At 32.6% G+C, this 26,168-nt stretch overlaps 1 protein-coding gene across 22 annotated transcripts in view; it reads right to left on the minus strand.

Moving 5' to 3' along the window:
- Window positions 1-1,023: 1,023 nt before the first annotated feature.
- ADGRL2 (adhesion G protein-coupled receptor L2) overlaps window positions 1,024-26,168 on the minus strand; it is a 698,223-nt gene continuing 673,078 nt past the window's right edge. For 4 of the 22 annotated variants that reach the window (XM_023208799.2, XM_023208780.2, XM_031933795.1 and 1 more), the window contains 8 exons: window positions 25,419-25,628; window positions 24,289-24,509; window positions 22,903-22,969; window positions 14,914-15,005; window positions 12,894-13,062; window positions 10,214-10,342; window positions 9,569-9,665; window positions 1,024-4,554 (listed from right to left, as the gene is read on the minus strand). In XM_023208799.2, coding sequence (XP_023064567.1) covers window positions 3,800-4,554; window positions 9,569-9,665; window positions 10,214-10,342; window positions 12,894-13,062; window positions 14,914-15,005; window positions 22,903-22,969; window positions 24,289-24,509; window positions 25,419-25,628 — 1,740 coding nt within the window. In that variant the 3' untranslated portion in view covers window positions 1,024-3,799. Of the gene's footprint in view, window positions 4,555-5,236; window positions 5,290-7,071; window positions 7,090-7,612; window positions 7,695-7,924; window positions 8,054-9,568; window positions 9,666-10,213; window positions 10,343-12,893; window positions 13,063-14,027; window positions 14,073-14,913; window positions 15,006-22,902; window positions 22,970-24,288; window positions 24,510-25,418; window positions 25,629-26,168 lie in introns of all 22 variants that reach the window. The other 18 variants (XM_031933787.1, XM_031933788.1, XM_031933789.1 and 15 more) reach the window with 12 other exon arrangements.

Raw genomic sequence — 26,168 nt, forward strand, 5'->3', positions numbered from 1 at the left:
CAGTCTCCCTATACATGCTCTTTGAAGACTACGCCAAATCAACTTGGTGCTCACTAGCAGGAAGCATATGATACGGCATTTTCACCAAGAAAAAAAAGAAACAAAAAACTAATTTTATTATGCTGAGAAGCAATTCTCATCTACATTCAACACACCAGTAACTTTTCATACTGACATTTGAGATTTAATGAAATAACTCCGGGGAAAGAGAAATAGCTGGAACACAGGATTGTGTAAACTCTAGGTACTAAGTATTTTGTAAAATTCTGCAGGAAGGACTGCCCTTCAAGATTTCAGTATTGAGAAAATACAAAGAGCTATTTTCATTTCAAAAATTCAACTAGTGGGCATTTCTTCAAGTTTTTTCTACTTAGAACGTTGTAACTTACTGAGTTAAAATTGTTTACAAAACTCCCTGTCCCACAAGGACATTAAAAAGTCAGTTTTAAGCCTGAGGTTCAATGTTGAATTGAAAGAAAAATACATTTTCCCCTTTCTCATTGAAATAAATACATAAAGCATCCTAAACACATTCATAAAACAAGTGCGCATGAATTTTTTTTTTTTTGAAAATTAGCAATAAATTTGTGCATGACGCTTCTCTTCTTTTTGGGGAGAAGATAGTGATTTTCTGTCAAATAATGTTTTACTGGTTAAAATATTATGTCAGTGCCCTCAACTGTGGATGAGTGGAAATTGAGGACATATTTAAGTGATTTATAGATTTGTATGGATTCTTCCACATAAATGAATATAAATGCCTCTAAGATGAAAATATATAAATGGATAAACTATAAGTGGGTCTTGTGTGTGTTTTGTAAATAGAACGGCCTTTTTTAAAAAACAAGAGAAGGTCAATTTGGAGTAACCTGTATCAAGTCACATCTAAAACAAATGAACACATCCTTATTATGAATAGACTAATGTTGGCTCAGTGACTCACATCTCTAATCCCAACACTTTTGGAGGCCCAAGTGGGAGGACTGCTTCAGACCAGGAGTTAGAGACCAGTTTGACCAACATAACAAGATAATATTATGATTTTTTTTTTTTTAAATAAAGACTAACAGAGTGAATGTCCCTAGGAAGAACTATAATAATGTGACTTTATAAGTTCACAGTTGTGAACTTATCACAAAGAGAAAACAATCAAGAATGTGAAAACTGTACATTCAGGTGAAGTCTGGGCAGATCCTGAGAAACCAGATTAATAAATACAACAATGCATCTGCATTAAAACAGTAGTTTAATAATTATAAACCTAAGAAACTATCTTGTACTAGGGGAATCCTAGATGGAATTTAAGGCAACATTTATATATTTTTGAAAAGAAATGTTTTAAAATGACTCTTCTTTTGATGCCAAAGATCAATGATGGTTTCCAAATTGAATCCATAGGATAAAGACATTAGAGAACAGTAGCCATTTAGGTACTATATGCACTGTTCATGTCTTTAGAGTTTTGAGAACTGCCTCAAGAGAAAGAAACAGGGCTAACTGAATAATCAGTGCTGCCTTTAAAAAATTTATTACTGAACCAGCCTGACTCTAGGTAGCTTGTGTACTAGGAAGTACACATCACACAATACTGTATGGTTTTAGGCATTCAAAATAAAAAGCATAACAAGATAGAAAATTAAAAATACTTGATTATCTAATGCCCTCCTTTAGCAAGCAAAGTTCATAAATCCCAGAATTTTAGCCAAAGAAATGAGTACCCTTCTCAGAGGATTGTTAAATCTGTTTGAGAACCTGGGAGGTGGAGGTTGCAGTGAGCCGAGATCACACTACTGCACTCCAGCCTGGGTGACAGAGGGACACTCTTTAAAAAAAAAAAAAAAAAAAAAAAAAAAAAAATATATATATATATATATATATACACATATATATATGCACTTAATTTTTAAATCTCATTCCTTTTAAAATTCAATAGGCATGTGTGTGTCCACATAAAAGTAAGCGATTTATAAGCTAGTGGCAGTATCTGAGAATTAGAGAGAACCATTAAGCTTTAGAATAATTTTGTATAAATGCTTATGATACAAACAGAAAAAATCTGTTTTTTGATATTCAATTATATGATTTTTGAACTTGGAGTAAAACTTTTCCAGGGTAATGAATATTGGTATTCACAGCTATCTGTAGGGTATTTATAATCCTTAAAGTATGTTTAAGAAATTTCCCAATACTGCTGAACAATCAGTTAAAAAAATCAGTTAAAAACTTTTTGTGATGCCCAAATTTGATAGAACTTCCAACTCTTCTTTTTTTAGTCCTGGTACAATGCAACAAACAAAAATCCTTTCAGAATATATCCCTCTTAAAACTTATCCAACAGATTTTGTGCATATGTAGTGGGAAATTAGAAGACACACGTTCTTTTCAGCATAAAGAACAAACAGGCAACTTAATTGTATCCTTTTATATATCCCTGGGCTTTGGTATGACATTACTTAAACCAAGGTGGGAAGGGACCAACATGTTAAAGCCAATTATGTATCATACATAAGAGTTCACATGTTAACTACTTGAAAAAATTCACATTTATTTACTGTCAAACCGTGTTAAACTTTACACTGGATATTAGTGATGGGCTCATTATTAACAAGTTTACACAAAGGGATGAAAAGAAAAGCAGAATTTTGCTGAAACAATTTACATTTCATTAGAACTTTATCATAAAATAAATTAATTACTAAATATAGGCAGAAGGAATATGAAGAGTAATATTTATGTTTTATTTTATTTTTTTAAAAAAGAATAGGCACCTTTTGTTCACTAGAAAGTTTGTGAGAAGTGCCCAGTGCCCTCTTTGCCCTCTGTTCAAGAATAAACAGAGGGGTGACACACAATCTTTTCTAGATTTCACCACTTCTGTGCAAGGCATGGCATAACTGGCTTGGAAGAGTCTTTTTCTCCCCATAAAACACGTTCTTTTGGCAATAAGAAATTTAAATGTAAGTAATAAAGACTAACTTGTCAAAGCAGAACACTGTATACAGTGGAAAAGAAGTGAAAATGGGTAGAACTTACCATGACAAAGTGTAAGAAAAAACATTTCCTAACATGTGCAACCAAGAGCTTTTCACAATATTCTCTTCACTCTTTAAAATTATTTTAATGACAATTATATTTCAGTTGGACACAAATGTATTTATTTTACCCTAGCAATAGAACAAAATATAATTTCTTTAGCCATTTTTCATGAGAATAGTTCATTGTACAGTTGAGGAAACATATGAAATAAGGCCTGTGGCTTGATTGCTAGTGGTTAAGCATGTTTTCAATCTTTGCCTTAATGTAAAAGATTTGCAGTGAACTGCAAACTGATGCAGAATATCTCTCCTGCTTTTCCAAGTCTTGTCAGGAATAGTAAGGTACAGTAAATTTGTCCCACAGGATTTTAAAGCCTACGTCTTGTATATAATACAATGCAGGCCTACAAAATGGTGCAGCCATATTTACAAATTTAGTTCACAGATTGCTGCAGTAAAATGGCTGGAAAGTTTCGTTTTGCTTGTTTCACAATTTCTCTAAACAGCAGCAGAATCTTAAAATACCTGGTTGGCATCTCTTTTCTTTGTAACAAATAATTCATTTTAGTATACTCTGTGTATATACAAAGTTTTTGTATGTTTTATAAAAATTCACAGAACTGCAAGGTTCAGTCATCTTTTTTACACTGGAGAACCACAGGTCAAGAGTCATCTCTTCAAGCAGAGTTTGAGGGAGCTGCATCAGGCCAATGGAGTCTTTATTAATACTTGCATGTGGCCCTCAGAATTCCTTAGCTGTACGATTAAAGACTTGTAACCAGCTGCATTTGTCCTTCTCTAACATCTCCTTCTGGAATACACCCTTCTTTGTTAATTGGGATTATATAACCATCACTATTGCCCCTGCTGATCTGGTAGCACATCTGAAGCTGATGGCCAGCTCCAAGATTTGGCATGCTTTTATAGTAAATGTCCTCATTCTCACTCCTCCTGGAGGGAGAGAGGTCTTCTTCCATGTCAGGGCTGCTCTCTGGATAGGGAGAGTCTCTAAGGTTGGGCATGCTTGTGTAAAGAGAGTCTCTGTTGGGGGACTGTAGGTGATGTTCAGCCTCTGCTGTCAGCTGGGAGACATAGCTGTCAGTTCCCTCGGACTTCACTTTCTTCTGGGGTTGGTACAGAAGGGAGTGAGTCCGCTGAGGAATAAGCGGTGCCTCGAGTTCTTTGTGATGGAGCTCCAGCCCTGGGTTGTCGCTGTGCATTAAAGATGAAGCATCTGCCACAATAGCATCATCTTCACTGCTGCTACCTCCAATCACAGGTTTCACTGGTAAGGTGAGCTCGAGGTTGTGAGTCTTGCTGCTGCCCCGTAAGTTGTTGTGCACTAATTCTGAAATGATCATTTTCTCAAAAGCAGTATCATTCAGACTTAGTCCACAGTCCACAACTTGCACACTGTCATTATAGTCACCCTTGCGCAGCGAGTAGCTGTTGTTAAAATTACCATTTAGCGGTAGAGTATCCATGGCACTTGTATCCCTGGCATTGTTCAGTGAATGTCCTGAAACAGAAGAGGGGGAGTTATCATTACTGTCTCTGTTCCTTTACAAAGAAACTCTATTTCTTTTGTACAAAACTTTTTAATGTCGTTCAGGACAAAGTTGTATTTGAAAGCTAACACTTGAGAAGTGCCAGGCTTTCCCGCATTCCCAACTGTAAACAGTTGCAACCCCTCAGATAACAGGAAAAAGTGTTAAAAATAATACTGTTTTCAAGGGAGGGAAAATGGCATACACAGTAATACTTTGTCAGTTTCGGGAGACAGTACTTATTAATTGATTTTGGTCAAATCTCTGACACAAAGAAGACTTCACTCCATGCCCTTGCATAGTTAATGCAAAGCAATTCATTAGTGACATTTACATTTTAAAGTACAAGACTATGGTTTATAAAAATAAAATTAACAGAATTTGTCCTAAACAACACTAAATTAAAAGGAATAAGTCACAATACAAAACTGAAAGGCAAATGTACAACATAAACCCACATAACTGGCAAGCAACTTTTTAAACAACATTCTAACATTTCCTTTTTTCTGGAGATGAAGTAAAAAAAAAGAATGAAAACATGGACAGATACAAAGAAGTCATGTTAAACAAAGACAGCCATCTCTCATACTGACTGGACCAGGGGTCCACAAGCACCATCCAACATCATGATAGACAGCAGGTGGAATGACTCACTTTGGACAACTCACATCATGTCTGTCTGCTCAGGCTATCTGGCCTAAGAGTAGCTGATATATAAAAGAAAGTAAAATGATTTATTGTAACATGATGAAGAATTTCTAAGCTTCTCAGCAACTTAGTCAGAGCAAGGGTTCAACAAATTAGATTACCAGCAATAGCAGCCTTTTATTTTTTCATTTAATATTTATTATTTTGACTTTTTGGTACTAATAATTTCTCTAATAGCAATGGCCCCAGGCTTCTAGTGGTCAAAGTTTGCCTGCAGCCCTGCAGTCTGCATCAGTCACAGTGACAGCACCGAATGAACCAGCAGAGTCCACTGTACGAGACTGGCCCACAGACACCATGGCCATGGAGGTCAAACGCAGAAATGTTAGAGATTTCTTAAGTATGGGTCACAGAAATTAAACCAAGAATAAATATTAACTATGGAATGGGAGAAGGGTGGCAGCCTTGGCTAATATATTTTTATTTCTAAAGGAATGAAAGATTGGATAAGTCTGCTGAAGACAGGAAAAGAGGTTTAGGAGGGGGAAAAAAAAAACATGGTAACATGCTCTATTGGAATCAGAGTTGTATTTTCCACAGACACATAAACATGTAAACTAAGACATCACAGTGCTTCTCAAGCAAATGAAAAAAAAAAAAAGTCAAGAGAAAATTAAATGGTCTGCACCATGGAAAGTTAGGTTATTCATTCTCAAAATCCTAGAGAAAAAAAATCACAGTCTACAGATAGGTCTGTAAAAAAAAAAAAAGAATGAAATGATGTTATTGAAATGAAACTGACCACTGTGAGGCTGCTGCATTGTATGCAAGGCTTGGAGGAGTTTAGGAAAAAATTTAGTTCTTGGAAAAAAAATACGAAATTTCCCGTTTTAGTGCTCACTTCACTCTTAAAGCTGCAGATATCCTAGAAAATGCAGTTTCCTTCAGGAAAAAAAAAAAAAAAAATCTGTATTGCCTGATACAAACTCCACAACCAATAAATATGTGATCATTGTTGGGCAAATCATCATTAGCAAAAAAACGAGAAAATGAGGGAAGATTATATTTGTTAGTGATTTGTATCGTTTAAAGAGTGTCCCAACTTCCACATTTGAAAAACTGACAAATTTGTATCATGTTCCATGTGCAACAAAATGAAATTGTGATAGTTATTTGTAAGGCTTCCTTTAACTTGGTAGACACAATTCTTTAGCTTCATAAATTCATGTTATGTGCTATAATCTTTGTAAGATTATTAAAAAAAACATTTGGCACTTAAAGGTATGAGTGACACATGGCTCACTTGCTAGCATTTGTTTCCTCTGTAGAGGTTCACTGTTTTCAAAGATTTTCTTTTGTTTTATCATTGCTTGGTAAATATAACACTATATACTGGATATAATCCAAAAGGTCTTTTCTATGATATACTGCAGATTTAAGCCATCTTTGACTGGTTTTGAAGAAGTATCTTTTTCTGCCCAAGTTCAGGTAATTCACTTGAAGATTTTCCACAGCCTGTAGCAAGATTACTGTGGGAATGCAGAAATGATAAATCAATTATTAAGCATTTTGGTTGACAGTACTTCAGGCTTTATAGAGCAAATTATTTCAGCATTGTGTATACTTAAGTATGGACAGCATTTGCTACAGACCTCCATTACTGACAAAAGGCAGTACAGATGGATGTACTGTTTGAATTTGGTAACAATTAGTTGCAAATTGTGAACCACTTGCCCGCTGAGTCTACTTCATGACTGCTAGTTATGTTTTAATTGTGCCCGTTAAAAATCATGCTGAAAAAATTTACATTTGATAGGCAAAGTTAAGTTTTACTCCCATACTTGTCTCTCTGTAGGTTGCTAGAGGAAAGCATAAGGAAAGTGAAAAAAAACAAGAGAATGAAAAGAGAAGCTGCAGTTACATTAAAAAATAATTTTAAGAAAAAAATGGAAACGAAGTTCTGTGTTTAATTTAGTGGCAAATATTCATCACAAATAAAGATTATATGCTAGCAGTAATTATGTGAAAACTTTACCAAAATCTTGAAAATTGTTAATATTAAATATATATATGCTTTTAATTAAAATAAGCTATTAAACAACATAGTAATATAAGATGGGTTAGTGACAATCTTTCCCCCTCCCCCAATTAAAAACTATAGGTATAAGCTGACTAATATTAACTTTATTCTGAAATTTTTCTTAAGAAAAAAGAAAACTACATAAAGCTGCACTATACTATAGTTTGGATATATTGATAAGCTGAATGTGGTTTTCTATAGCTAGGCATCCAAATTATCTTCATTAGCTAATTCATTCCAGAAGCAAATTTTGTCAGCAAGCTTTAGAATTAACTGAACAGTATATTATATAGATAGGATACCTCTAAATGATATAAATCTTGAAGATGGGCTCTCAGACCATGTGATGTCAGTCCTGTAATAATATATTAAGATTTATGCCACCTGTGTTAAAAACATGGATAATTATTGTAAATACTATCATGACTGAGCTTTTACTATAATATAGTGCAGTTTTAGAAGCCTGGCATAGGCAATACGGTAATTTTTTTTAATTGATAAATTAAGAATGTAATAATAAATATATGGCAACTTGAATATTTTAGAAACAGGGCAAAGATCATAGCTCTGTTTAGCAGCAAAGAAAGGTAGTTTTATTTGTAAGTAAAGCACACCTGGTGAGTTAAATACAGGAGCTGAAGGGGCATTACATACAACTGTTTCAGCGAGCAATGTGTTATAGGGGTTGTTAGTGCCGTGGGGTCGAAGAAGAGGGTTTGTTAGTAGGTAATTGCCAGTCATTCCTAAAGTAAAAAAAAAACAACAACAAAACACAGAAAAAAGTACATCAGTCTCTTATTTTAGCGTTACAGTGGTAGTAAAGTATTTTTTTATATTCATCAAGGGTAGTGGACAAGTTGGCAATGGAAAATCTGTTGAAATGTTCTGACTGTATTTCAACTACTAATTTGCAGGAGAGAAGGGAGAGGGAAGTTAAATTTCAGTAATTCACAGGTGCTTTCTAAATCCCCCAAGTAAACACCTGCTGAGGATGACATTTACTAATTTATACAAAAGCACTGTTAAACAAAAATGGCAATTAAATGCATAGAAATCAACATTATGTTTCAAGATGTTACTGCTTAATATTAAAAACGTAACCACTGAGGCCCAGAAGAGGGAATCTCAAACTTTCAGAATTTATAAGTGTGGGATTATCTCTCATGAAAACATCTGTGTTAATACCAACTTTGATACGAGCAGGAGGAAAAACAACTTTCACAAACAGGTGGAAAGTATGACACACTGCAAAAAGCTTCTCTTAGTAAATGCAAAAGCACACATGCTGAGAAAAAAAGGCTATACGATGAATTATTAGACCATTCACAAATTCTATGTAACAAGAATTTTCATTATGTAATGTTATTTGCCAGGTTTCAAAAATGAATCATTGAATAATGCATTTACTTTTTGATAGCCAATAGAACGAAGTAATGTCTTTCATTCTAACTGATAAATTACAAACTTTTAAATACTTACTGATTATGTTTTGCATAGCTAATGTAATTTGGATAAAAATATCTTAAAATTCAGGTTAGTATTGCTACCACACATACACCTTTTTTTCATTTTAAATGAGAATCTCACTTGAACAATGTCAACAGTTTAAAATGTCATTATATTTCACTGTAATAAATTCTAACCTGTATTACAAATCAGTACATATCAAACTGAAAATAGCGTGATTAAACTACCCTTCCAAGGATACATACAATACCATATACTTTTTCATACTAAATTGGAATGTATTAAGCTTTTATTCAAGAATACATGTGTGTGCATATACTCTTTTCTAAATTACTTCATTTCCTAGCATATTTTAAGAACTGTATTGATTGATGAATTTAAAGCTGCCACTGTAGACACATCAAACAATATAGAAAAAGTTACTTATAAACTTTCATGTATTTTTGTTTATGAAGATTTCTACAAATGTTTTTAGCATTTATTTTTCACTTTTTGAAAGAAAGATTAAAAACATAATTTCCATGGTACTGTTTCATGTGAATACTAATTATTCTAATTTTATTAATGTTTTATGAAGAAAACCTTCATAAATGTCTTGGTCAGAAAGGATAAATCTGTACTCCCTAGGACATATTTTTAATCTGTGGCAAGGTATATTTTCAATAATTACCTTCAAGTTGCATCCTGTTAATGCAGTTTAAAATTATATTTCTTGCATTATATTATTGAATAAAAGAAATTTATATATACTTTAATAAATGATAATAATTCAAATTTTCCTGATAACTAACCTTGGTTAAGTGTTGAAGTGCTATTGATGTCACCTGAGATAAAAGAAGATTCAGATTGTTTTCTCACAGTATCATTCCACATTCTTCTTATACGACTCTATTAATACAAAACAGCGAGACAAACATGTTTTGTTAGTTTCCCCAAGCTTACCTTATTAAAGACATACAGAGATTTACCCTAAACAACCTATGTAGGATTATCTGGTGGCCTTTTAAAGAATGTGTGTTGTTTCTGGTCTAAAACTAACAATGTCTATTGTTTATTTACCAAGCAACTAAGGGGTATCTAATCCTTCACTCTTAAAAACATGTTATTTTATTGTCTTTTTTTTAAAAAGTGGAGATCACTGATTATTCAATATACGTTTATTGAGTGCCTGCTATGAGCATTGTGCTATATGGCCTTAGGCTATAAGACGATTATGATACGCTTCTTAAGTAACTCTCCACAAAAAATGACGTTCACATATAAAGAAACACTGAAGAAATGTTTAAGAAGACATTAAAACCAAAATACTAAAAAATCAAGTATTTGCTATCTAGATCATTATAATGAGGAGACAATTAGTGCGTCTGAAGAGAACATGTCTCAGTAGGCTTTCTATAAATACGGTTAATTAAAGATGCTGTCAAACTCTTTGTTACCTGTGTGCCAGAGGAATACCGAGCACTGGTTCTGGTGGTTGATGCCTTCACTGAACTGTGGGGACTCTCAGTTGGGAGGCCTCCACAGCAGTATGAATGTCTGAAGCACTTGCCATATTCTTTTCGTACCTGCATTGAATAATCACAAGACCAAGGGATTAATATGAACATACTTGCTTCTCTCTCTCTAATTAAATGAACAGTGAAGACAACCGAAAAGAATTAAAGTTCCACCAAGACTTACCCGTGGAGAAAATAAATTGAACTTGCAAAATCAAGTTCAATTAAAATTACTGAAATAGTAATCAGAAAAATATCTCTGTCCACTAGACTGGCTAGTAGAATCTTTAAAATGTGGTACAACATGTAGAAATACTCTATATCCTGTTATTATATAAATGTTAGTTATTAAATAATAGCAATATATTTATAGTTTTATTCTCTTATACTTAGTAACTCCAATTTTTTATTTTATGCTAAAAAAAGGGACAAAAAGTTTAGCATTTTCCTTGCTTAATTACATTTATCCACTCTGTAATTCAGTTGTTGAAGTTTTATATGCTTCATGTCCTCTTAGGTAGGTCAATACAGAAACCTCTTTTGCTGGATTGCATAGTTTTGTGGGTAACCTCTTTATAACGACAAGACTACTTTGGCACAAGAATAAAGAAAACAAGTACTTTGATACATTTGCTACTAATTAGGACAGAACGTTTTCTTCATTTTCTGATGTGTCCAGCTTTAACATGTAGTGTAGAGAGTCTAAGATGTCTATTCACTTCATTAGCACACAAGGGAACTATTTATGCAATTTCCATTCACATTAATGAGTTACCCATGTAATTTCCCCTTTTCCCCTGAAGCTTGAATATATGAATGCAAAAAAAAAGTTGTTAGGTCTAAAAAAAGTTTCAACTAAACTTTAAAAAGTGAAGTCCGAACAACTGCTAAATAACAGGGCCCCATCTAAAGCAGTGGTACAGAATTAAGTAAAGAGGGAGAGGGTGCTGTTGGACTACTGCAGATATACTGGCATATACATGTTTTCTTGTGGGTTAGAGCCAGACTGTGAAATTACAAGACAGACAAGAAGAAACTGCGTAAGAAAACATTTTTTTCTAATAAGTTACAAAAACACTCAAAGGCTTTCCCTCAACTCAGAAGTTTATGTGCAGTAACTGTCTGTAAAGACCATGACTTTGACACTTACTGCTTGCAAAATTAGAAAATTAAAAATCAGTAGACGGCCTTTTAAATCTAAGTGCACTTGCATTTTCATCTTTTTAGCTTTATTTAATTAACCTATTAGAACAAATAACAATGTGGTTGAGGCTTCAAAGCATTTTCTTGGCCTAAATATGCTCATTCAAGCAGTTATAACCATGATTTTAATTTAACCATTTTATATCATATTCTTAACAACTCATCCTGGTGCACCCAAGTGGATGTATCTGAGACTAAGTTATACTTCTTTTCCTCATATATGAAGAAATAATGACTACCTCACTCGTTTTCTGCTATGTCTATGCTTCGTATCAAAGATGCTTGGCACAACAGCACAAAAATTATGAATATACAATAATATGCCTGTATATAAAATGCTCACTTATGTAGGAAATATATAAAAGCCAAAGTAATTACTGTTACCCCTGTACAATGTTTATAAGTTAAAGTTCATTGTTATTAAATAACACATCATACCTCACAAAAAATTTCAACACATTTAATGGGTGTTGACTGCTATGAAATGCTGCATAACCAAGACAATGGCAATCAAAATGGTATTTTATCCAAATAATACCTTCCAGTGTTGGTTTTGCCTAATGCCTATATTGCTGTGAATGTACATTATCTGCCAGTATTGCACATTCCATTGTCATTATCTCAAAATTATAGCTTATTCAAAACTGATGGAAGTAACAACACTATCATCTTGTCAGGACTGAAAACATAATAGTTTTCACTTTCACAATTCTATTCCTCTGTTCAGTTTAGTGACCAACTAGTAATAACAGAATAAAACGACTACATTAGATATGCAGTCAGAAAAAGGATGATACCTAGTGAAAGATATGGAAATTTTATACTTAAATAGCACCTAAGGAATTCCTTTAGGTTTACATCTTCTTGCTACAGATTAAAGCTTTTCATCTGTAAGTTTTGAATCATTTTTGCTGACTCCACTTAACATAAAATCAGGACAAAACAGCATGACGTAAGGTAGTAATTATTGATTTTTAGATCCTTCAAAATTATTCAAAAGGTAACATTAATTTTTTGTATGTCTGGTGCTTTAAAAATTAACAACATTTATCCTTTACTCAACTTCAGTGTGAACCACTGCAATGCCTTAGCGAACAAAGAATGAGTTTTATTTAACCCTTTCTTTTACCTTGTATACCCTTTGTACCTAGCATTTTATAGACCCTACGAGCAAGGAAGAAATCTTAACCCAAGTATCTAGTTTGTAACATTCCCGAACTGAGATACAAAAGATGACTGGTATTATTTTATAGATGAACCTAAATTTTCAGACAGGTATTAAAATTAACTTATAATTAAAAATATGATGCTCTTTAACAATATGCCAGATGTTGACTTAAATTATTCTTTATTATATCTATTATATTCAAATCAAAGAATGAGTAATCTGAGCCCCTAGGTGTTTTCAATTACTTACTTTCTTTTGGAGAGCACAGTGAAAGATGAAAATGAACACTCCCTGGAAAGCATTAAATATGGTGAAGAGATATGCCATCACAATAGTCTCCTCGTTAATAAAAAGCAACCCAAATGACCAGGTGAGGCCAAGAAGACACAGAAGAGCAAAAGCGCCAAGCACCCAAGACCTGGAAAAATAAAGTGAACTTTTTTAACAGGTTCAATGAGCAAAAAACACGCATCATGCTTAAATGTTAACATATCAGTAGTGGCAGTTGACTTTCTCTATGTTCACATTCAAATTCAACAGCATTTTGGCTGTAACCTTTCACTGATTAAGAAAGAACAATAGCATTTAGTACTGCAGCCTCCAGTGAAAACAGCAACAGCAGGTATGACCTTTTCTTATTCCAGAATAAACAAAGTATCAAAACTATATTAAAATACAAGGTGTAATATATCCCCTATGACTTTGTCTTTTATGTGTTTCATAAAAGAAATTAAGGAGTGCTTAATTAATTTACTTCTGTATTTTTATTCCTGTGGTGTACTCACATGACACTGAATAATGTGACACATACAGAAAGGTTAAATGGCAGATAATCACTTAACACCTAAACTTCGGATTCTAATAAACTAGTCTTAGGTGAACCTAAGGTTTTATAACTAAAGCATGAAGAAGCCTAGCTGAAATGGGACAAAAACATGAGAACAACTTCAAAATAAAATAATTTTGGAGAGATTTCATCATGAATAGCTTAAGAAGAAAAGAACTGTAGGAAATAGGACGGAATGAGAAGGATTTCAAGTCAGTGCATTCCATGTCTAACTAATGATCTTACTTGATAAATGGCTTATTATCTTCATAGCTAGAAAGCATTATAAGCAGAAAAGAGAAACAAAATTATTAGACAGAATTAAAATAGAAAGTAATAAGAAAGCATTTATATATTTTATAAATTAGTCAAAATTAAGAAAGTCAAAATGCAGAGGCAAGCAATTAAAAAATAAAGGCATATTATAGTTTTAAAATACTATAGCAAATTAGATATTTCAAAATAATTATAAAAGTTAAGGGCAGTTCATGATATTGACGGATTTGTAAAAAATATAAATCATGCTATAAATTTGTTAATGTAGGGTTCTACCTTACCCAGGTAAGTCCGTATTATAGTAGCCATCACAAACACGGTAATTACTGGTGTAGATGAGAAGACAGAAAGAGGAAAAGGAAGAAAAGAGAGAGATGCTAAAGATTAGCTCTCTCTCTTACCATGCAACATGCAATGAAGCTGGCACTAACCTATCTAAAACATCTAAATAAAAAAAAATTTTTACCCTTACTATAGATCTGCCATTTTTGACACTAAAAATAGTATTTTTTATAATCATATTATAACCAACTTGAATAATACCTTCTCAAGTTCTAAATTAAAAGGCTCACATATTTCAAAGGTAACTCTGAAAATGTTTCCATAAGATGATTTAATGAACAATAGCTATCATTTTTTGTTAATTAGATAGCATTTTCTCCATTGACAGAATATTGCAGCTTTTATTCAACATTAAGATAGAGTAAATATTTGTTTAATTAGCATGAAAACAACAGATAATCTTCAAGTTAACAATAGTAATAGAGTAAATTCTCTCAGGAAAACAGGATTAGGAGTGGAAACTGCTCAGAATCCTTAAAGCAAAAAGTCATTTAACAAAACAAACTTAATATAATCATATCAGCCATGCAAATAGGAAAATCATTTTGAACTGCATTTTAAATTCAAATGAAATTGCTACAATGACACGGAATTTCCATGAAGCCACTGAAACAATTTATAGTTCTAGATCAAGACAGCAATTATATTATCTAATCTTTGACCAGTGTTGGTGATACAATAACACTGAGATTCAACTTGAGGGCAGTAAAACTTCATTTTGAATAATTTCTACAGTTGACAGAAGGTAGAAATCCCTGTGTTCCCTGTGGAGAGTATCTTTTACTTAGTTTGCCAAGTATTAATATTAACATACAAAATACTTACTTAATGTTTTCCAACCTGCTAGAATCTGGTTTCAAAGTGTTTGAATGCTTCACCATTTTGCATAATGTGATCACCAGGAAGACAATATTTAGCTGTTGTAACAAACAAAGAATTAGACCACAATGAACAAACAGCTGAAAAATGAATAGTTCTTGCAAATGTATCAATCCATGTTTATATGGCAGATACTGATACAACTTTTTTATGTATGCAATGATCAAGTTGAGTCTACATAAAAAATACTCTGGCTATGTATGATCAATTCTTTAATAGATCATTTGACATCAAATTGCAACCTCATTAAGTCAGTATTATGTGGTAATGATTAAATAAGTTAGAAAACCTAAATTAGTTTCTTTAGCTAGATGTACTCCAGGGCCTAAAAGCCATCTGATGGAAACACTAAAGTGAATTCCTTAGAAGGAGCATTTACATCATGTACATCATGTAATCTACAAAATTGCTGAGTTCGGAACCATACATAAGTCTTGGTTGTGAGTCTAGCTCTTGATTTTGACTGATTAAATGAGGATAATCACATCTGTCCGATCTATTCATAAGGCAATTGTGGGGACCAAATGAAATAACATATGATAAATGTTTGTTATATAAAGTAAGATAAAGTTTATATAGGTATGTTTTGCCATTTAACTGTTAAAAGCCATCAGTCCTTTTTTTCTATGTCTCTGTAGTGTAAGGAAGTAGATACATTCTGACAAAAGTCTGTTTTGAGTCCTTCTAAACATTCAGCTATGCAAAGAATCTAGGTGCAAACAATAGCAAAATGAGGAAGATGTAATCTGACAAGAAGGAAAGTGAGTGGATTCCAAGAGGTCAACCTGAGCTTGCTCAGAGGAAAAGGAGCTGTGTTTTGACTAAGAGACAAAGGTTGGTAATTTGCATTTGTTTCTACAGACACCTGGCAGAATGTTGGAAGAAGAGGAGGCAGTTCCATTTTTATGCTCCAAAAATAGAACTAAATTACATTGTTCCTGAATTTTTTTTTGCCATTTTATTTTTAGATTACTCTTTAAAAGGAAAAAAAAAAGTTATTTTGTGAGCTTTATATGACTTAATACCAGAAATAGTATATTCAGAAAAGGACCCATTTCACCTATTATAGGTAAGGATGAATTTAATTCCTTGTTGCAGATAATCAGCATAACTGTGTTACAGTAACATGATCATTTTTACTGAGTCACAATATCACATGATCAAATGGTAATACTATTCATCTTTCACTACTTCTGATTTTGTAATTAGGACAAGTGATAAAGGGCAATAAATAAAAATTTCCAAGTCCTTCCCCATGATGAGTTTAGGAGCAGTGCTAAGAAAAGCTTTAATGTAGGCTATGTATGTATCAAGTTATTATGTCCACTGTGCCCTATGATTTCTCTTAGATGGAGAATTCCTTCTTAAGAGATAAAATGAGGTAACTGGGCAAAATTTTACAAGTGTTGGCAGGTAACATTCTGTCCTTTGATGTTAACTACTTAAGGACAAAAACAGTTGTTTAAACATTTTTTTTTTTAATTTCTTAAAATATATCTAGAGAGAAAGTAAATACAATTGTAGAAACATTATCTGGCTTTATTTTCCATAACATTCTAGTTGGTCACAATATAAATAAATGCTTGAATTTTTTGGATATGTTACAATATCATACATTTCATTCTTGTTCCATAGAAGGATGTGCTTACTGTATTGTGAATGAGTAAGACACAATTTCTGCCTTTGAGAAATTAGAGATATCCTTCTGGTAGTATAGTAGTAAATATCTGATGAGGTTTTTAAAGAATCATGGTAAAGTGTATCTCTAATTTTTTTTTAAGGCAAAAATCAAGAGTTTTTTTTTTATTTTAATTTTATGCAACACTAGCTTTAACCAGTAAAATTTAAGAATGGTTAAAAACAAAAACTCTATAAACGTTGTAAAAATAAAAAAAGAAACCAAAACCCAAGTAAACAAATAAACTGACTCTAACAGGTAAGATGGCTGCTTTGCAGATTCACAATTAAAATCCTTTAAATCGTTCTCCCTTTGTTTCTGACCCTTTGTTTTTGAATGGCCTGATAAGAACAATTTGCTTTCTTTTATCCCAAACTTCTGAACATAAAAGTTTTTTCCCTTCCTCTTCCTAAACAATTTCCTGAAGTGTATAGGACCATAATTTGGCGTTCATAATTTTCTAAGCATATTAGTTATCCCCTTGGGAACAAAATAGTAGTAGTACTAAATATTCTGGAAAGAAAGTTATTCATTATCCACTACAATGTATAAGATTTATAAGGAAACTAAAAAATGTGAATGTGGAAAAATGTGAACATATGAAGTATTATATTGCAAAAAGAAGAGTAGAAAATGATAAAATCTTGGAAGTGAACTCAGAAGAAATGTTTTTCAATGGCAAAAATCAGGGACAACTTTCCAGTAAAATTGACATACTAAAATGAAATCTACCAATATAAAAATACAATTAAGGCTTAAGTATGATAAAGTCATTTTTCCTAGTTAATAATACTAACCAAGATGAATATGCCATACAAAACTTATCTCAATTAATCCTTTAAAAACAGACTGTTCAATACATTTCTCCTCTTTTGCTCCCCTCACTTAACTGAGGTTTTTACATTACATGTGTTTAATGTGTCTTTCTAGTTACACATACAATACATTCACAATGCAAATTCAGAAAATAAAGAAAATTACAGAGGAAAAATACAGCTACAATCCTATATCCTGTGGCAGCAGGCAGCACTTGTATACTCATTTTAGAAATAATTGAGATGTATCTTTCCAAAGACTTCTTAGCTACTACATTGTCAGTGCTGGGATTCAATATACTGTGGTCTGGACTCTACAGCCCACAGACTTCCCATATAAAATTAACCAATTTATTCTGGGTGAAAAGATTGTAAGTCTCCAAACAAAGATATATTAAGTCTATATTTAAAAGGTTCCATTTCTATAAAAAGTAATCCAACTTAAAAATCATTCAGAGATGAATGAAGATAAATAAACATATAAAATACTGCCTTAAAGAAATCCTATTTATGTTATTTACATAATAGGTATGCTCATCAAATGACTTCTGCCTGATGGATTTGCCAGAATTAACCAATTCTCCATTTCCTTTGTAAAACACTACCATCCCACAATCAGCAACTGGCCAAAACACCCACGCTTCTACTCCCACTAGTCTAGTTGCATGCTTAATAACAGTTTATTTTTTCCAAACCTGTTTATGTCATTTATGCTTTTTTACATAGCTAAATATCACATAAGCTCATGAATCCAAGTGCAAATATATGAACGAAATTTTTAAAAGCTGTTTCTAATGGAATGTTTTAGAACACTTGAAAGTGAGTTTCTTTAAAAACAACTAAAAGCATTGGAAAAATAATCATAACTGAGGGATTTTTGCACTCAGATTACAAGTGTCTGAATTCTCCAACTTGAAGAAACTGAAAATAAAACTTTTAGCTAATGCACTCATATCTAGATGTAAAGAAATTTATAGTTAGACCCAACACTAACTTAGCCTCTGAAACACGACTTGAAGGCATACAAATAATGAGGCAATGGTATGTGGAAGAGGACAAAATACCATCATTTCAAGACAAATTAATTATGAAATAAAGCATATGACATATTGTAAACCATAATATAAGATGGTAAAAAATGCTAAATAAGATTTTTCTTTTTCCCAAATCAATAAAAAAATTCACCAATATGTATTACCAGTCTTATTAGAGAAATACAAAAACTTTTATATCATTTAGATGCTCAACAATTTATGCTACCACCAACATATATGACAATAAAATATCTTCTGGAATTAAATAGAATATATACTGAAGCATAGGTACATTTTTAAAAATGTGGTTTTACAGTTATCTTATGTTCTCCAATTTTAAAAAAAAGTAATGCTAAATTTTAGTTTGACAGAATAAATATTGTCACTGCCTTTCAGGAGACAATACATTCTGATAAATAAAATTTTGCAAAAATTTAATTTATTTAAAAAATTTATTTAAAAAAATTTAAATAAAAATTCCAAAAATTTTTTCCCCTTTCTTACTTCTTTCTCGTTTTCTTAAAATACAACTGTGAAAATGAGAATAACAGGTAGAGGGGCAAGTAAACACATCTTTGATAAAAATCTGTAGTCATTTTAAGACAAAAAAGGTAGGTTTCAAATAAACTACTGGCTGCAAATCTGAATTCCTTTCTTCCTTGCATTTTCCTCATGACATAAATGGCTCTTTCCAGCCATATACTTCTGTGCTTCCCCACACCCAGCCCCTGCTGGTTATAATAAGTGATTTCTTTCTCCTTCTTACTTTTACTTTTGCTCAATTTATTTTTCTGCCATTGATAAACATTTACAAAATCAATCACAATAGTCAAACATGGTATTTCCCCTATTTCTCAATGGAAGGCAGGCAAAGAGGGAGGGAGAGAACAATGTCTCTACCATCCAATTGCTTGAATTCCAATGTAGCCACTCTTTGACCCTCTTGCTCTTTGTTTTTTCTTTTCAGTGTAAATACTACGAAGTTTAAACATAGTATTTTGGCATAGATTGAAAGGCTCCATGCATCAGTGAGAAAGGAAAAAGGTGGAGTTACAGCTGCGCACACAAACATTTGTTTAAACTTGGTAAGTACATGTAGTTACTCAATTATCCACAAAGAAGCCACTACTAGTAAGTATAGGCTATTAGGTTTGTGGTACATATGTATGACAACCCACCAGGCTAAATGTCCATGCTAATAATTAATTCTGCAGATGAAACAACTCATTCAAGAATTAACCAGATTTTAGCTTAGCTCTGGGTATGTGTGTGTGTGCGTTGTGTGTGGGCAGGTGTGTGTGTACAGGTAAACAGATGACTATCTCTTAAGAGAAATGTCTGTTGAGTGAGAGCAAATTGAGAAAAAAAAATCCCTTATTCAGTCAAAAAGAGTAAGTCATCAAACTGGGACATCTTTTTCTCTCCCACTGACAAAGATCACTCTTTTACCTATCCCCAAATAATAATTTCATAAATTATTATTTATAATAATCTGCCAATATAATTTGCTGATAAAATTTAACACTGCTTAATGATATAGCACAGCTAAACATCAGCCATATTGATGCACATAAAAATACAAAGAAGTTTAAAAAAAGAAAAAGGTACCACAGATTATAGGAATTCACAGTTTGTTTTATGGTCATCAACCTGCTCAATTGAATCACATCCATCTGAGCTTAGCAGCTTAAAATTCATTCCACAGCTTGCAGTGCTGACATGGATATGATAAGACAGAAGAACAGAAACATCACTCTCAAGTAACCTAGCTGAACTGCACATGTTCTGACCCTTTTTGTCCTCCCTGGAGCTTTTGCTACCTGGCAAATGCAGCTCTAAAGCTATACTTGTATCACCAGATCTTTGCTGTTAGCCAAGCAGAAACCTATTTCTCCCTGGGACTAGCAGCCAGAGAGGTGTTCTCTGAAGAAGACTTCTAAATGAGTGTGTGAGCTGAACTCTTACTGAACTGAATTAATTATTAACGATGCAGATGGAGCTGTCCAAATGATAAGAACAGCTCCTGACGTGTCATGATCCAAGCTTTCATTAAACCATTTCAGGCATACTAATGGTTTCCCACTGCTCATTACTTACCAGCACTTTTCTCATAGATATAACAACTCTGGTGCCTGTAGGCAAGACATTCTATAGAAATGCAGAAGTAGGAAGTTTTATTTTCCTTAGCATATTATTTTTCTTCGTAGATTATTATTTAGAATGTACACCTATTTCATACTACTAAGTGAAACAGTTTCAATTCAGACAAATTGAAAATGCAAAGCTATACTTTCTAGGAACAGCAATAGGTAATTTTTGTTATGAGAATATTCCTTAAAAGGACAGTATACAATACAATCTATATTAAGATTTGTGCCAGAATTGAGTTTTAAGTACCTCATCATCACGAGAGGGAGATATATATATATATATATATATATATATTTTTTTTTTTTTCCCACACACACTGTATAATCATATAATATCTCAATTTAAGTTAGATACTCTTTTGCAAGACGCTGTTTTGTATTCCTATACCACTCTTAATCGCTCTCTGTTGCGAAAATTAGAGAGCAAAACAATTGCAGGAGAATTCTAACAAGAACTGTACCGGGATTGCTAACTACTGGGGTTTTTGTTTGTTTTTAAGTTGAGAATGCTCTTGAAAAGGGCTTTCACATCTCAACCTGAAGGATTTGGTAGAGGAAAATAATGACAAGACTTACAAAGCAATAGTGTGCTCTACTATAAATGAACAACATAATAAAATGTCCTTAACCTTTTTTCTTACTAAAAGCTGAGTATTTTGCTAAGTGAAATGTTTTTTAATGATCTAAAGTCAGTACTTACCTTCACAGATATCAAATAATAAAACTACAGTATAAAAGAAGTAAACACATGATAGCCTCATAGGCCAAATATCCCTAAAGCAGTCTTTACATTTTTCAACATATGTCTTTCACGAAGGTCTTAGGGGAAAATGAAAGGTTATGTCTTCAAGGATCATGCCTCTTCATGTCAGTCATTTAACTCTAGATAGGCTTAGGCTGTGTTAACATACGAACACCAAGAACAAAAACTTGGGTAATCATCGGATTTAATAATTCCGATGAGAAATCAGCTTTCCGAGGAATACTTGAGAATGTTTTACTGGTTTAATTCATACAGGGATTCATCTCAAATTTTCACTTCACTATGTATTTGTGCAAAATAATTAATTTTAATGACAAATACACACGTGAAGTGGTTTTAAGTTTCCTTCAACTACTAACAGTTTTTCTCAATTTTATGAAACACTGCTTAACCACGAAAAGATCCAAAGGAGCTCATTTGTGTTACGTTTTTGGAAAAAAAACAAAGAAAAACTCCTTAAAATAGGAAGTATTTATGTTTCCTTTTCAGAGTTAATAACATCATTTCTATCACCATACTGCTACAACTGAGCAAATTTTTTTTTTTTTTTTTTTTCAGACAGGGTCTCGCTCTGTTGCCCAGGCTGGGGTGCAGTGGTGCAATCATAGCTCACTGCAGTCTTGTGCTCTTGGGCACAAAAGATCCTTCTGCCTCTGCCTCCTGAGTAGCTGGGACTACAGGCATGTGCCTCTATACCAAAGTAATTTAAAAGTATTATTGTAGAGAGGAGGTCTTGCTATGTCACCCAGGCTAGCCTCAAGTGATCTTCCACCTCAGCCTCCCAAAAAACTGGGATTATAGGTGCGAGCCACCATGCCCAGCCCTGAGTGAAAGTTTTAAATACCAAAGTCTAGATACTGTAGCTACAATCCTTTATTTCGACTATATTTCAAATGTGACTAAGGGTAATGTAAAACATTTAAAAATAGCTTAATGTCATTATCCTTGGCTTGTATCAAATTCATTTAAAAATAGTATTTCTTAAACTAGTATTTTCATTTGGTATCTTCAGTCTTATAGAAGTAATTTTATTTCTAATACATTTTAAGTTGATTTAATAGTCATTCGTTAATGCAAGATTAAACAACTTTTTATACACTAAAAATAATTGAGGATGTGGATATTCATTTAAAAGTATTAAATTACTATGTGGAAACTAAGATAATAAAAATTAAGGTACTGTTCTTTCACTTTCCTGACATATTCATTTATTTATAACATGGCCTATATGTAAGTATATTTTTTAGATTGTGATGTGATATTTTAGCTTATTAAATTAGAAATGAGAAAAAGTACTTCTTAAGAGTAAAGATTTTCAGAAATATTAATTAGCAGTATATAAAAAATATTTAAAACATACTATTATCCTGTGAGACAGGCATATTTGTAAATCTTTGTATAGATAGATAAAAAAACAATAAAACAAATTATCCTTGTTTGAATAGCACTGCTAAAGCAGCAAGCTAAAAAGTAAGGGAAAACAGAATCTGCTTACCAGAATAATGAAAGTAACAGGTCCAATGAAGCTCCATATAAAGTAGTTATCAACATGAAGCCAGCAACTATTATGAAAAGAAAAGAATATGCATTAGTAGCTTCTATGGAACCTCACCATTACAAGGAAAATAGGATTTTAAAAACCTAACAAACAAAACTATCTTTACATTTGCCTTTGAAAATTCATTTATCATGTGCAAGACCTCTAATAATTCTGAGTTGGCTTTGACTTAACAAAGGATAGTAATTTATTTACTTCGACCTGCTGGTTTCGTATTTGATAAAAGCATACAAAATCGTGCTTGTATGGGGAAAACAATAAACACCACTCCACCACTGAATCCTTAAGACTTCAGATTTCTCTAAGAAAGACTTGAAACTCAGTATTACAAATTGTCTCACCATTTTAAAGTCCTACATATAATTTTCAAAATTTGCCTTTCAGATCTGTCTGAGCTAAAGTGCTCAACCCTATGGAACATAACAGACCCCCCAAAAACTGTTCAGATGTTATGTTTGTTGCAAAACAGTATAGCAGAAATGTAATACCTCCACTAGGAATGGATAAATACTAGAAAAGGAAATCAAAGCACAGAACTCACAGAGTATTAGAGTAAATGATGCATAAACTTATTAAGACAGATTTTACTTAGTGGTTCATTTTTCATGTAACATGGAATCTCCACTGAATTTCTTTTATTTGTCTTTCATCATCTGTACAGTCAAAAAGCTTTCTTTAGTCCAAAGAATCTTTATATAACTAATTTTATCAAAGGAAAAAAATAAACAGAATTGGAAGGCAAATTCATGCCTCTAGCAAATAAAATCCTTAGAAACATGACTATGTCTACCTTCTGTCACTTTCTGTAAATATCTATACTTTTATAAATGAAAGACAGTGACTTATTTTAATCCTTTCAAACTGCCTGATAAAATATTATCAAAGTAAAACATATGGGATGGAATGTGCTACTGTCACAATTCAGGATGAGAGTTAGCTAGAGGGCTGGCTGCACAAAGAGAGCTAATGAAGCATTAGCTTAACACTGAGTAGTTAAACCTGTCAGATGCTTTAAGTTCAGAAGAATTTTTACTTAATATCTTTCTAAGGCCAACAAGTTATTTACTTTTTCAATTTGTTTCAGGTCAATCTTTTGTGTTAAAAAGAAAGTCCATAATTTAGAATCTGCCTTGCCAGAGTACAAATACTCTGAACCCAGAAAATTACAAAAGACTTGATTGTAATTTGTGCACGGTATGCCCATTCTCTTACCAATAAAGCTTTCAGATGCTATTTTAATCTGTCAGGGACCCTCACTGACAGCTAACAGGCTTTAAAAAATTATTCACTTGAAAAACACTCAGGTCGCTTGCAATTACTTACGCTTTTTCTGTTCCATAGCTCTTATAGTCAATAGCAGCTGAAACTCCAACCACTGTGGCAGGAAACAAGTAACCAGCAACATAGTAATATTTTTTCCTTGAATATTCACTTTCAAAAACTTCAACTAACATTAGATAGAGCTGCACACCTTCTAGGCACATCCAAGCAAAAGCTGCCAAAAAGAAAAAGTGTAGAAGTCCTGCAAATATTGGGCATGCAATCTACAGAGGAAAAGAACAAAAAACACAAAAGAAAACTCATGAATAAAAATAGCCCACTCCAAACTATAAAATACTCACTAAGAGAAATCGCTATTATTTCAAAAATACATTATTCAGAGCAACCTAATGCTTCCTCAAAATATGTTTTTTAAAAGTGGAAACAAGCTAAAAACCCTGCCAAATCTGGAGATTATCATGTTCACAGAGTATAACGCCAAGTGTACTAGGTTTCAAGGTAGAATAAGATTAAATATCAAATAAGAAAACTTCATAATTTGTGAATTATCTGTTATGAAATCTGAATATTCCACTTGTAGATTATTTGCTTCACAAGTCTTTAGAAGTGTTGTTGGCAAATATATTATTTCTATTTTTTTCTATAATGGAATTTTAAAATTTTGCTCTAATGACAAAATCCTAGCTCTAATTACCTAGGATTATTTTCCTGTCATATCTGGAGCATTCTTAAATTATCTAAGTGCAGATGAATATAGGGTGAAGCATTAACTAATTAAGTTCTCTTTCTGATATTAAGAACTCATGATGATGAATAAATTGCTCTGAATACAATGAAAGGATCATTGGTCAGAATGACTATGTAAGCAAAATAAGAATTTTTAAAATAGGATCTTTGTATTTCTGTATCCCTAGCATTCTTCTATTAAAATTATATGCCTTAACAAAAACACAGAAAAATTCGACTGTATCTTAATATACAAAATGAATTAATTCATAATATTCCTTAATAATTGGGCAGTCTTTTAATTTACTACAAATTGTCTCTCAATATTGCCCTATCAATTGTATCAAGTTACAAGGTCAAACATTAATATCAGTATCATATGTTACCTCACACCTAATAAAATAATTTTCAGAGATCTAAGGTCAATTAACTCAACTGGTGCTTACCGCATATTTTGTCTTATCAATGCCTATTAAAAAAATAAATTCAGCAATGAAAAGGTTGATACAAAGGTTCTTGTGAATAGTATTTCGGTCGCTCTGTAGGCCACGGAAAAAGCAGAAGGTGAAGATGCAGATAGCCAGGCAAACAAGGGAAATGACAATTCCCACCCAGGTGATGACTGTAAGAAGTAATTCATGAACTCCATCTTTATACTGAAAATAAAAAGATATGAGGAACATTAGTATTCCTGCATTACATCAACTAGAAGAAAGACAACTTTCACATGTACAGTTCATCTTTTACTACTGAACTCTTTGAAGAATACCATTCATATGTGTTCAAAAAAGGCTCAATACCAAAAATAAATTTTAATCATATAATAGCATTCAATATTATTATTGCCTTTTATACTTAAAAAAGTGATCTATGAGAGAGGAAGATTTTACCTAGAAAACAATAAAAGAGCCTAATGATTTCAAAGTATGGCTGAATTAACTACATAAACACATGGAGACTATTTACATAACAGAATAAAGAATACTTATTCATGCTAAAAAATAATTGACATTTTAATGATTTTTCCAAACTAACACATAGGCCAAGTTTTAAGTTTTTATTTTCTCCTTGGGGTTTTGTATGCTTACATATTGAGAGTTGACACACACAACAGATCTGAGACTGAAATGCTACACTTCTTAAAATATTTCTGTCTTCTGGCTGTCATTCTCTTAATCACAAGAAAGAACACTGAG

The sequence above is a fragment of the Piliocolobus tephrosceles genome, chromosome 1 (assembly GCF_002776525.5).
Source record: "Piliocolobus tephrosceles isolate RC106 chromosome 1, ASM277652v3, whole genome shotgun sequence".
Classification (NCBI taxonomy): Eukaryota; Metazoa; Chordata; class Mammalia; order Primates; family Cercopithecidae; genus Piliocolobus; species Piliocolobus tephrosceles.